The 12,203-nt window shown below is 55.2% G+C and overlaps 1 protein-coding gene across 3 annotated transcripts; it reads right to left on the bottom strand.

Annotated features, from left to right (window-relative positions):
- Positions 1 to 514: 514 nt before the first annotated feature.
- PGAM5 (PGAM family member 5, mitochondrial serine/threonine protein phosphatase) lies at positions 515 to 11,978 on the bottom strand. Of its 3 annotated transcripts, none has more exons than XM_055238112.2 (6): positions 11,715 to 11,978; positions 7,814 to 7,992; positions 5,372 to 5,497; positions 5,137 to 5,225; positions 4,815 to 4,945; positions 515 to 2,535 (listed from the first exon to the last, which is right to left on the bottom strand). In XM_055238112.2, exons 1-6 carry the CDS (start codon positions 11,903 to 11,905, stop codon positions 2,385 to 2,387), a joined length of 867 nt encoding a protein of 288 aa, XP_055094087.1. In that variant the 5' UTR covers positions 11,906 to 11,978; the 3' UTR covers positions 515 to 2,384. The 3 variants fall into 3 exon arrangements, with proteins under 3 accessions (XP_055094087.1, XP_055094086.1, XP_055094088.1); XM_055238111.2 differs by having other exon boundaries at positions 4,815 to 4,948; positions 11,715 to 11,976; XM_055238113.2 differs by lacking the exon at positions 11,715 to 11,978 and adding an exon at positions 9,165 to 9,513 and having other exon boundaries at positions 4,815 to 4,948.
- Positions 11,979 to 12,203: the final 225 nt, after the last annotated feature.

The raw sequence follows: 12,203 nt of genomic DNA, 5'->3' as shown, positions 1-12,203 counted from the left end.
CTGTTGTCTCCACAACCATCGGTCAGTCTTGCCGTCCTGGTCAGGGATTCGGAAAGGGCCCAGGCCACTGGCGGAAGTCCTCTCAGCAGGCAGCCTGTGCGACGCAGGTAGAGGTGTCAGCCACGGGGGGACAGGACGCTGTGCAAGGAGTTCTGGTGATATCATCGTTTCTCACACTGCACAGGTTTCCTTTTTTCTTTTTAGATGGCATCTCGCTCTGTTGCCCAGGCTGGAGTGCAGTGGAGCAATCTCGGCTCATTGCAAGCTCCGCCTCCCGGGTTCAAGCGATCCTCCTGCCTCAGCCTCCTGAGTAGCTGGGATTACAGGCGCCCGCCACGCCTGGCTAATTTTTGTATTTTTAGTAGAGACGGGGTTTCACCATGTCGGTCAGACTGGTCTTGACCTCCCGATCTCATGATCCACCTGCCTGGGCCTCCTAAAGTGCTGGGATTACAGATGTGAGCCACCGTGCCTGGCCGAAGTTTCCCATTTTTAACATAGTCACAACTAGTCCTTTTAAAAAAAACAGTAAAATTTTATTATGCAATCATTTCCAAAGTAGACAGAGAAATAGATCAGATATCCCAACTGTATCGACTACAGAAAATAGTCACAACCACTTCATAGAAATTGTACTGTTTTTCCTAAATTAACAGAGTATCTGGGTACACACACGGTAGCTCATGCCTGTAATCCTAGCACTTTGGGAGGCCGAGGTGGGTAGATCACGAGGTCAGGAGTTCAAGACCAGCCTGGCCAACATGGTGAAACCCCATCTCTACTAAAAATAAAAAATTAGTCAGGTGTGGTGGCGGGCGCCTGTGATCCCAGCTACTTGGGAGGCTGAGGCAGGAGAATTGTTTGAACCCAGGAGGCAGAGGTTGCAGTGAGCCGAGATTGCCCCACTGCACTACAGCCTGGGTGACAGAGCGAGACTCCGTCTCCAAAAAAAAAACCCACACATTTAATCCCTAAGCATAAAAGATTAACCGGAGGCAAACTAAGATTGAGCTGTCAATCTGGAATATTTTACTCAATAAGGGTAACCCCCTATCGGGCTGTCACTAGCGTGTCACCTCAGCCGAGACCAGCATGAAGGTCAAAGGTGAAGCCGCCTCTGTAGACCCACCTCACCTGCCCTCCCCTGTCCAGTCACCTGTGCATCTGGTTAGTCCCTCAGCCCCTAAAGGCCTAATCGAGTTGGTGAGTTCAGACCCAACATCATCAGGAATCTGTAAATTTGGAGAAACTTGTTTTCAAAGCAAAAACCCAGATGAAGGAAAAAAATTTTTTAGGCCGGGCACGAGGGCTCACGCCTTTAATCCTAGCACTTTGGGAGGCCGAGGTGGGTGAATCACCTGAGGTTGGGATTTCGAGACCAGCCTGACCAATTCGATATTGGTTTCTCCATGAAACCCCGTCTTTACTAAAAATACAAAAAATTAGCCGGGTATGGTGGTGGGCGACTGTAATCCCAGCTACTCGGGAGCTGAGGCAGGAGAATCACTTGAACCCGGGAGGCAGAGGTTGTGGTGAGCCGAGATCGCACCACTGCACTCCAGCCTGGGCAACAAGAGTGAAACTCTGTTTCAAAAAAAACAAAAAATTGCTTTAAGTCTCCCTCGGTTGCCCAGGCTGGAGTGCAGTGACACAATCACAACTCACTGCAGCCTCCAGCTCCTGGGCCCAAGTGATCCACCCACCTCAGCCTCCCAAGTAGCTGGGACTCTAGATGCCCACAATCACGCCCAGCTAAGTTTTGTATTTTTAGTAGAGACAGGGTCTCGCTATGTTGCCTTGTCCGGGCTGGTCTTGAACTCCTGGGCTCAAGTGATCCTCCCACCCTGGCCTCCTGAGTAGCTGGGAATACAGGTGTGAGCCACTGTGCCCAGCCAGAAAATCTTTAACTGACAAATATTTAAGTGACAAGAGGGTTTTAAGAAACTAAAAGGATGTATGAAGTGAAGTGAGTTGTGAACAGAACCTGGGTGCCCTCCTCATCCATGTGCCTCAGTCGCCCTCGTGCCTGACCGGCTTTGCCAATGGAGCACGGACCCTCAGCACGGGTCAGCTGTGGCTGCGAACATGGTGGTCTGGGTCAGGCTTCTTTCAGGTCCCCACAACAGGCCTGACTTGCGCGTGAGATGCTTTCACCTTAAACCCCACGCCATCCTGGGGGTTCACGGTCAGGTATAAAACCCTGCAGAGAAGTCAGGCTGTCTGATCCCAACTCTCCCCTTCTCAGCCTGGTCACAAGTCAGTCCCCAGATGCAGCATTGCAGGTTTCTGCTTTTCCACCGGTCTCCTCGGGAACAAAACGTAAGCGCGTGCGGCCTGTGCGGGGAGGACAGAGGGAAGAAGAGGCCGGAGCCCTGCGGGCACCCTCAGGATCGGGTGATCTTGTCGGGAGGCATGAACCCTGTGTCCCCGAGGGTCCTGAGCGCAACTCGGCCGTTGGGTCGGATCACCAGGTGGGTGATGCTGCCGTTGTTGAGGGAGAGCCGGAGCCAGCCTTCAGGAGGAAACTGCAGCGCTCTGGGGATAAAGAGAGAGAAAGAGCACGTTAGAGCCGGGGGGCTCTGTCCTTAAAACGGGCTGGGCTAGGCCGGGTGCAGTGGCTCACGCCTGTAATCCCAGCACTTTGGGAGGCCGAGGCAGGTAGATCACGAGGTCTGGAGATCGAGACCATCCTAGCTAACACGGTGAAACCCCGTCTCTACTAAAAATGCAAAAAATTAGCCAGGCATGATGGCGGGTGCCTATAGTCCCAGCTACTCTGGAGGCTGAGGCAGGAGAATGGTGTGAACTCGGGAGGCGGAGCTTGCAGTGAGCCGAGATCGCACCACTGCACTCCAGCCTGGGTGACAAAGCAAGACTCCATCTCAAAAAAAAAAAAGGGCTGGGCTAGAGCCAGGGGGCTGTGTCCTTAAAACAGGCCGGGCCAGGCTGCGCCAGGGTGCTGTGTTCAGTAAGAAGTCTCAGAGCAGCCTCAGGGCCGGGGTACACATCAGCCAAGCCGCTCCTGTCTTCAGTCGGGGCTTCTCGGGGAAGATCTGGCTGGGATCGACGTGAATCGATGGCTGGGATCGACGTGAATTGAGCCATCACACTTGGGGACCTGCCCTCTTTAGGACAGGGGCCCAACCCCAACTCAAGATTTGCACAGATCAGAAAAACGCTGACTTCTTACGAGGAAACACAATTTAATTTCTGCTTTTCCCATATAAAAAAAAAGCAGGGAGCAGCCAGTTAGTGCAACAGGTCCCTTTCTGGGAAAGCAAAGAACGGAGATGGGATCTACCCGCCGTGGCATCTTCACGCACTTCTTAGGTACAGTTCGCATTTGCGGAAAAGCTCGGTGTTGCCATCACCACCTCTGAGCCACCCAGCGCCCTGTCTCAGTGGGCCGCATGGCCACCCTCACACTGCTTCCCGAGCCTCCTCAGGGCTGCCCGGCGGCGCCGGCCGGAACAGCACAGCCATCCTCGTGTCTAGGTGCACCTGCCTGGCCCTCACCACCGTGTTGACTCAGGTCAGCTCCACTCTCCGGCCCCAGTTATTTCTGTGCATTTTTAGCATTTGGGTCACCTTGGGCTGACTGTGTCGTGGACACACAAGGTGGTGGCAGCATAGAAGCCACCCATACGGCTCATTCACAAGCACAGACAGGAGGCAACGAACCACTCACAGCAAACAGGTACTCACTTAGCCTGAGGCCACACCACCCGGAGGCTCCAACCCCCAGAAAAGCTCTATCTGGTCTGGAGCCAAGCTTGAGAATCTTGGCCCCTACATCCTCAACTTTCTGGGAGCTGCTGCTCTTCTGACCATGGTGCTCCCAGCAGCCCCAGCCCTAGTGACAGGTCCAGGTGACAGGCGGGCAGAGACCAGGGCCCAGCCTCACACGGCATCACTGACCAGTGCCGTCCTGTCCTCCCACCACAGGACTCGTCACACACACGAGGGCCCCCTCAGCTCTGGAGCCCACACACATATTTCCTAATGGATCCAGAGGAGAGGCAAATGTATTTCAAATTTGCCTTTAGTGAGATTTGGCCAACCCTTCTGACTGTTTCAAGTACGTAACCATAGAGCTGGCCCTGCCCCCCAAGAGCTCCTTAAAGAAGTGACTGATTACAGGGTGGTGGCAGGAAAAAGGCAACCTGAACCCGGATCATTCTGTGGTGCCGAGAGTGGGGCAGCAGGGCAGGTTGAGGGACAAGGGCCCCCCAAGGGAGCAGCCCGGGCAGCAACATGACTCAGCTGTGGCCTCGACCCAGAGGGGAGTGGACGCCCCGCGCCGTCACACTGGCACACAGGTGGGCGCGCCCACAGATCAGCAAGTGAAAGAGGTCAGGATCCCAGAAGCACAAAACCCCAGCAGACAACAGCGGAAGGATGCTGCCAGTGGGATCTTGCCGGAGGCAGAAGGCGGTTGGCTGAGTTTGAGGGGAAACAGGATGTTCAATTACAAAGGGAAAATAACCAGGGCAGTGTGGACGTCCAGCATGCACCGTGCCCAGGATCCCCACCGAGCACAGACCCCGCCCAGGACCCCACCCAGAACACCACAGGGGCTCTTCCGTGTCTGCACTACCCTTGCCCAAAACACGCTCATGAGAAGCTCCAAGTAACACGCCACCTACCGCTAACTGACTAGGACCTGCGGGGAGTGGACGACCAGGGGCTGGAGAGGCCTGACTAGGGTGGCATCGGCAGTGGAGAGGGGTCTCGCTCAGCTTCTCCTTCCTTCCTCATGCTTTTCTCTAAGTCTGAAATTATTTTAGGCCACGCCCAGCCCAGCAGCTGCCTACCTGCACACAATGTAGCGGATGACGTTGGCGTGACAAATGAAGATCTCGTAACTGTCCTCCTCCTGCCTGGCATCTGCGCGGTGGATGTAGTTCCGGAAGGCGGCCTCGATCCGGGCTCCGTCTTCGTAATACTGCTGGGGGCAGAGTGAGGAACCGTCAGTGTGGAAGTACATGGGCAAGGCGGGCGTCAGGAGGACAGACCCCATCGCCGCCCAGGGAAGCCCGTGGGATGGCCGGGCACGTGGTGGATGGTGAGCCCAGTAGGGCCGCCTTGCCCAGGGAAGGCGAGGGTGACACAGCTGCTCCCTGGGGAGGTTTTTACCACAGCTTCCGGCTTCCAGTGAGACACGGGCGGGTCTGGCTCGATGGGGGCGCCTTCCCGCAGCAGGTCTGTGCTGACTTTGCACACGCCTGGGGAGAAGCACAGTGAAGCTCTGGGTGAGGCAGCCCCGCCGGCGGAGATGCTGTGACCTCCCGGTGGCCAGGAGCTTGGGCCGGGGCCCTGCCACGGGCAGTCCACTGCTGCCAAGCATGGAGGCCCCGCGCCCAGCACTCACCTGGCAGGTGCCGGCTGATGATATCGGTGGTCTCTATGGCGCGGGTCATAGAGGAATGGACGATTTTATTAAACTTCAACCCCAAGCTTGCGAGGCGGAGCCCAGTGAGTTCAGCCTGCTCCCGACCTGGAAGGTGAAAGGCACCTGAGTGTTGCACCTGCGCCCCCTCCTCCAACCGCAAACACCCCCTCCTCCAACCGCAAACACCCCCTCCTCCAACCGCAAACACGCCCTCCTCCAACCACAAACACCCCCTCCTCCTCCGGCAAACACCCCCTCCTCCAACCGCAAACACGCCCTCCTCCAACCGCAAACACCCCCTCCTCCTCCCGCAAACACGCCCTCCTCCAACCACAAACACGCCCTCCTCCAACCGCAAACACCCCCTCCTCCAACCGCAAACACGCCCTCCTCCTCCCGTAAACACGCCCTCCTCCTCCCGTAAACACGCCCTCCTCCAACCGCAAACACCCCCTCCTCCTCCCGCAAACACCCCCTCCTCCGCCCATAAACACGGGCCCGGATCAGGCAGCAAGCTCAGCCCATGGCTCCTGCCCTCCCTAGGCTTGGGCCTCAGGGGGCGGCACTCAACTGTCTTCACCCCCATACAGGAAAAAAAAAAAATGCATCTGATTCCATCAATGGCAGCAGCAAGCAAACCAGACGGTGGCTGGCGCTTGGTGGGGCCCAGGGGTGGTTTCTGGGTCCCCCCGTGTCACCCTCACTCAACTATGCCCAAAACCTGAGCCTCAGGGGCCCCCAGCCACGTGCCATGACGGAGGCCAACACAGCAGGACCTAAACACCCGAGCTGCTACGTGGAGCCGGACACCAGTGCAGATGCCTTTTCTCTTGTGAGCTTCTGCATCCAGGTGAAAACGCCCTCAGGAAGGCCGAATCCACTGGATGCAGCCACATCTGCGTCTGTCACTCCACTTTCTTTGTGTACAAGCAGCCAGGACAGCTCTGGGGGCTGGGGGGAGGCGTCTGTGGAGGACAGCCCTGCACATTTTTACTATTTGAATTTTTAACATGTGCATGAACAGACACTATCTCATTTGAAGAACTTTTCAAAATGTAAACTCGACCTTAGCCCACCCCACATTTCCTTCTCTAGGCAGGCATTTCTTCTACAGCTCCACCCACACAGGGACACAAGGACAAGGTGGAAGGACCCTCCTGGACACTGTCTATGCAGCGTCTGCAAGTGGGGACAGGCGGGATCCTGTTGCTCAGTCCCACCTGTTCAACAGGGCATTAAGGGGCAGACACCAGGCTGGGCGTAGTGGCTCACACCTGTCACCCCAGCACTTTGGAAGGCCAAGGCAGGCGGATTACGAGGTCAGGAGTCTGAGACCAGCATGGCCAACATGGTGAAACCCTGTCTCTACTAAAAACACACACACAAAAATCAGGCCGGGCGCGGCGGCTCACGCCTGTAATCCCAGCACTTTGGGAGGCCGAGGCGGGCGGATCACAAGGTCAGGAGATCGAGGCCATCCTGGCTAACACGGTGAAATCCCGTCTCTACTAAAAATACAAAAAACTAGCAGGGCGTGGCAGTGTGTGCCTGTAGTGGCAGCTACTTGGGAGCCTGAGGCAGGAGAATTGCTTGAACCCTGGAGGCAGAGGTTGCAGTGGGCCAAGATCGTGTCACTGCACTCCAGCCTGGGTAACAGAGCAGGACTATGTCTCAAAACAAAACAAACAAAAAAGCAGACGCCAGGCATCAGGCCTGTGAGTACCGCAGAGAAGGGTCTTTGGCAGCAGGTCCAGGTGAGCAGCCGAGGGCACAAGCCACGCCGCTTTCCAAGGCATCAAGCAGGTATAAAACCCCTGCTGGGATATGCACTGCATTTGGTCTCACGCAAACAAGATCTGTCCAACATTTGCTAAAAGTTAAGGACTTTTTTTGAGACAGAGTCTCACTCTGTCACCTAGGCTAGAGTGCAGTGGTGCAATCTTGGCTCACTGCAACCTCCACCTCCCAGGGTCAAGCGATTCTCCTGCCTCAGCCTCCTTAGTAGCTGGGATTACAGGTACCTGCCACTGCACCTGGCTAATTTTTGTACTTTTAGTAGAGACAAGGTTTCGCCCTGTTGGCCAGGCTGGTCTCGAACTCCTGACCTCAGGTGATCCACCTGCCTCGGCCTCCCAAAGTGTTGGGATTACAGGTGTGAGCCACCACGCCCTGCCAAGGTAAGGACATTTTGAAAAGCTTGTCTTCTGTCCAAGTTCAGCTGACAGTTACTGGTAATAACAATGTGATTCAGGGGTGATGGTCTCAGACTTGGGTCCCAGTGCCCCAAGCACTTTCAAGAAAGCTGACCAAGGGGGTCCGCGGAGGACCTGCACCCAGTCAGATAACCAAGGCGCCAGCAGAGGATATGCACCTGGCCACATAACCAATGGGGTCCGCGGAGGATCTGAACCCACCACATACCCAGCGGGGTCAGAGTGCGGTCCTTCTCCAGGGAGCCATCCACGTGGTACTGGGAATGCCTGATGAGGAAGATGTGCCGTGTGGCCTTGGCTTTGTAGTGGTCCAGCTTGGACGCCAGCTCTTCTTCCCCAGATTCCACGTTCCTCTTCCGCATGTTGATCAGAGACAGTGGTTCTCGCCTGATGTTGAAATACAAGATATGTCCTTGTGACCTCTGTTCCCAAGTTTGAGTTTTTCTGACAAGATGTTATTTCCAAATTGGAGGCCTCTGAGCATACCGCCACTGTCCCTCCCACAAAGCTAGTGCCAGGCCTGTTCTGAGTGATGCACTGGAGAGCAAAACAGACAAGCAAAGCCCTGTGCACCTTCTTCTCTAATGAGAGGCAGACAGTGAACAGCAAGAGACAGACTACCCCGAACGCAACTGTGGGTACGGAGAACGCCAGGCTAGGAAGGAGGACGGCGGCTATCGGGGGGCAGGCGCAAAGTGTCCACGGGGCCAAGATGGCCTCCCTGACCATGACGCTTCAGCAGAGCCTAGAACTGCAATGCCCAAAAGCAGCCACTACCTATGAGGATGTTTCAATTCAAAATTTAAGCAAAAATTAAATAAAATTAAAACATCATGTCCTCAGTCATACTAAGCACATTTTAGACCCTCAGGCCGGGTGCAGTGGCTCATACATGTAATCCCAGCATTTGGGAGGCTGAGGTGGGCAGATGAACTGAGGTCAGGAGTTCAATACTAGCCTGGCCAACATGATGAAATCCCACCTCTACTAAAAATAGAAAAAATTAGCTGGGCTTGGTGGCACACGCCTGTAATCCCAGCTATTTGAAAGGCTGAGGCAGGAGAATCGCTTGAACCTGGGAGGCGGAGGTTGCAGAGAGCTGAGATCCTGCCACAGCACTCGAGCCTGGGCGACAGAGTGAGACTCCGCCTCAGAAAATAAACACTCAGTGAGGAAGAAAACATTCCCATTATGAAAGCCTGTTCCAGAGCTGCTGGAATCTGAAAAAGAGTGGATCCCAGCACTCTGGGAGGCCGAGGTGGGCAGATCACTTGAGCCCAGGAGTTCAAGACCAGCCTGGGCAACATAGGGGGACCCCGTCTCTACAAAAATATTAAAAAATTAGCCGGGCAAGGTGGTCCACAGATGTAGTCTCAGCTACTCAGGAGGCTGAGGTGGGAGGATTGCTTGGGCCTAGGAGGGAGCCATGATCTTGCCACTGCACTGCACTGCGCTCCAGCCTGGGCAACAGAGCGAGACCCTGTCTCAACAGCAACAAAAAAAGTTCAACGCAGCAGAGCTGGGAATAGCAAAAGTTGAACCTGCTGGTATTTACTCACTGAGACAGTGACGGAAAAGGAAGCTGTGGAAGGGCACGATGGTGACTCGAGGGCTCCATTTGGGCCACGCTGACCTCGGGGCCTGTCATAAACCAGGCCAAGAGTCAAATTGGCAGGTTTGGGGGAGTCAGGCTGACCCAGAGAAAATATTTGGGAGCTATAGGCACAGGGACAGGAAGCCGTAAACTGCATGAGACCTCCAGGAAGAAGCTGGAGATTTCACCAGATGAGGCTCTGGAACTTTCCAATGTGGACACGTGAGACTCAAGAAGAAACATGCTGTCTTCTAGCACCTTCCTGTAGTTGCTCATGCCTTCTGTCTGTACGAGTCTTTGCCAGCCCACAAGGCCCAATTCACTTCTCCCCAGACATGACAAGCAAATACAGAACACCTGCTTAAAAGAGAAAGGCTGGGCTCAGCTCCCGGTTCTACTTCAAGTTCTTTTTTTTCTTTTTTTGAGACAGAGTTTCGCTCTATCACCCAGGCTGGAGTGCAGTGGCGTGATCTGGGCTCACTGCAGCCTCCACCTCCTGGGTTCAAGTGATTCTCCTGCCTCAGCCTCCCGAGTAGCTGGGACTACAGGTGTGTGCCACCATGCCTGGCTAATTTTTTTGTATTTTTAGTAAATACAGAGCGTCACCATGTTGGTCAGGCTGGTCTCGAACTCCTGACCTCAAGTGATCCGCCCGCCTCAGCCTCTCAAAGTGCTGGGATTATAGGCGTGAGCCACCGCACCCAGCCTACTTCAAGTTCTTTAACGGCAGAGTGAATCTGTTTCCTTAAAAAGACCTAAGAAATTCAGAATATTGATTCAGAATTTCTGATTTTTTGGAATTCTGATTTTTAAAAAAGAATATAACAGGCTGGGCATGGTGGCTCATGCCTGTAATCCCAGCACTTTGGGAGGCTGAGGCGGGAGGATCACCTAAGGTCGGGAGTTCAAGACCAGCCTGACTGACATGGAGAAACCCCGTCTCTACTAAAAATACAAAATTAGCTGGGCATCATGGCGTGTGCCTGTAATCCCAGCTACTTGGGAAGCTGAGGCAGGAGAATCGCTTGAACCTGGGAGGCGGAGGTTGCAGTGAGCCGAGATTGCACCATTGCACTCCAGCCTGGGCAACAAGAGTGAAACTCCGTCTCAAGAAAAAAGACAAGAAAGAAAAAGAATGTAACTCCAGTCTAATCATGAGAAAACCTTCAGAGAAGTCTCAGCTGAGGGACCTTCTACCAAACCCGACCAGGACACCTCAAACAGTCATGATCGTCAAAACAAGTCTGAGAAATTGTCGCAGCCAAAACGTGCCTAAGGAGGCATGAAGACTACTTGTCATGTGGGACCCTAGAACAGAACAGCAGGTAAAAGCTGAGGAAATCTCAATGAAGCATGAACCTTAGTTAATAGTAATGTATTATAAACTAATATAATAATTATAATTAATAATGTATATTACTTTGGCTCATTAATTTTGATACATACACCATGCTTAGTGCATGATGCTAATAATAGAGGAAATAAGGTTAACAAACGATAAAAATCTAACAAAGTACCTAACACAACCACAGTAGTAAGTATAATTCTGTGCCCCCTTTCGCAAAGTACTGAGTATAATGAGGAGTTAGGACTGGGCAAACCATCCTTGCCTCTAGAGCAGTCCTGGCCGACAGAAACGGAATGCCAGCAACATGTGAAATTATAAATTTTCTAACAGCAACATTTAAAAAAGGTGAATTTCGATCATATTTTTAATTCAATATGCTAAAAATAGTATTTCAACACATAACTGTTAAAAACCTGCACTACTTTTTTTTTTTTTTTCCTTTGGGACAGGCTCTGTTGCTCAGGCTGGAGTGAAGTGGCGGGATCTCGGCTCACACTGTGCAGCCTGGGACTCCTGGACTCGAGGGATCCTCCTACCTCAGCCTCCCGAGTAGCTGGGACCACAGGCGCGCGCCACCTGGCTCGGCTAATTTTTTTTTGTATTTTTTTTGTAGAGATGGGGGTCTCATTTTGTTGCCCAGGCTGGTTTCAAATTTCTGGGCTCAAGCGATCCTCCGGCCTCGGCCTCCCAAACGCTGGGATTACAGGCGTGAGCTACCGCACCCGGCCCTGCTTGCGTTAAGTTTAAATTGACGTAAACTAAGCATTCCCTTCAGGAATCACACCAGCCATATTTCAAACGCTCAATAACCACACGCGGCTCGCGGGCGCGCTCCTGCAAACACCCCTGGAGGAGGCCCAGCTTCCACCCCAGCCTCGCCCCGGCCCGCGCTCCGGCGATGGCACCCAGGACGGACTCGCAGGGGCGGGGAGAAGGGCGAGGACGCGACGGAGCCCGGCCCACAGAGGCCGGCGGGAAGGGTCCGCCGCCCCCAGAACCCTCCGCGCAGAGCGGCCCCGGAAAGCGGATCCTCCGCTGGAGGAAGCGGACGGCGACCCCAGATCCCGACCCGATCGCAACCTTAAACCTGGTCCCGATCCCGATCCCAAGGGTAACACCGGCCCTGACCCCCATCCCGACCCCGGCCCCAACCAGCCCCGTGCGCACCTGTCCCAGTTGGGGTCCCAGACGCCGGGGCCCGGCCGCGCGCCCCCCGCCCAGGCCGGCGGCTCAGCCGGGCGCGGCTCTGCGTCCCCGCCTGCGCGCGGCTTCCCTACCGCCACGGCCGAGAAGAGCACGGCGGCCGAGCCCCCGGCCAGCCCGCAGGCCGCCAGCTGCAGCGCCTGCCGGAACGCCATGCCGTCCGCTCCCGCGCCGGCCCGCGCAGGCGCCCACGGCCCCGACGGCGCTCCGCAAGGGACACGCTTCCCCGGGCTGCCGCTTCCGGGCGGCGGGGGCGGAAGTCCCGCCTCCTGGGGCGGGGCAGCCTTCCGGGAAGGGGCGTTTTCGCGGAGCCACCTGCCCGGCCACCCTCCAGTCCCGTCACTTGTGCTCGCGAGCGCCGGTGCGCGCACGGTTGTGGGGACGCCGGGAGGGCGGCGCGGTGCTTTCCAGAAGGTTCCGCACCGGAAGCGCCTGCCCAGGCCGGAGGCTGGG

This window comes from Symphalangus syndactylus, chromosome 13, assembly GCF_028878055.3.
Source record: "Symphalangus syndactylus isolate Jambi chromosome 13, NHGRI_mSymSyn1-v2.1_pri, whole genome shotgun sequence".
In the NCBI taxonomy this organism is placed as follows: domain Eukaryota; kingdom Metazoa; phylum Chordata; class Mammalia; order Primates; family Hylobatidae; genus Symphalangus; species Symphalangus syndactylus.
This window is presented reverse-complemented; position numbering and strand designations above follow the sequence as displayed.

Excerpts from the sequence above, each read along its gene's own strand:
- PGAM5 (XM_055238111.2), bottom strand. The coding sequence starts at position 11,905 with ATGGCGTTCCGGCAGGCGCTGCAGCTGGCGGCCTGCGGGCTGGCCGGG. Across the intron at positions 7,993-11,714 it reads TGGGACCCCAACTGGGACAG|GCGAGAACCACTGTCTCTGA; the intron begins GTGCGCACGGGG and ends TTTCAACATCAG. Across the intron at positions 5,226-5,371 it reads CATCAGCCGGCACCTGCCAG|GCGTGTGCAAAGTCAGCACA; the intron begins GTGAGTGCTGGG and ends GCTTCTCCCCAG.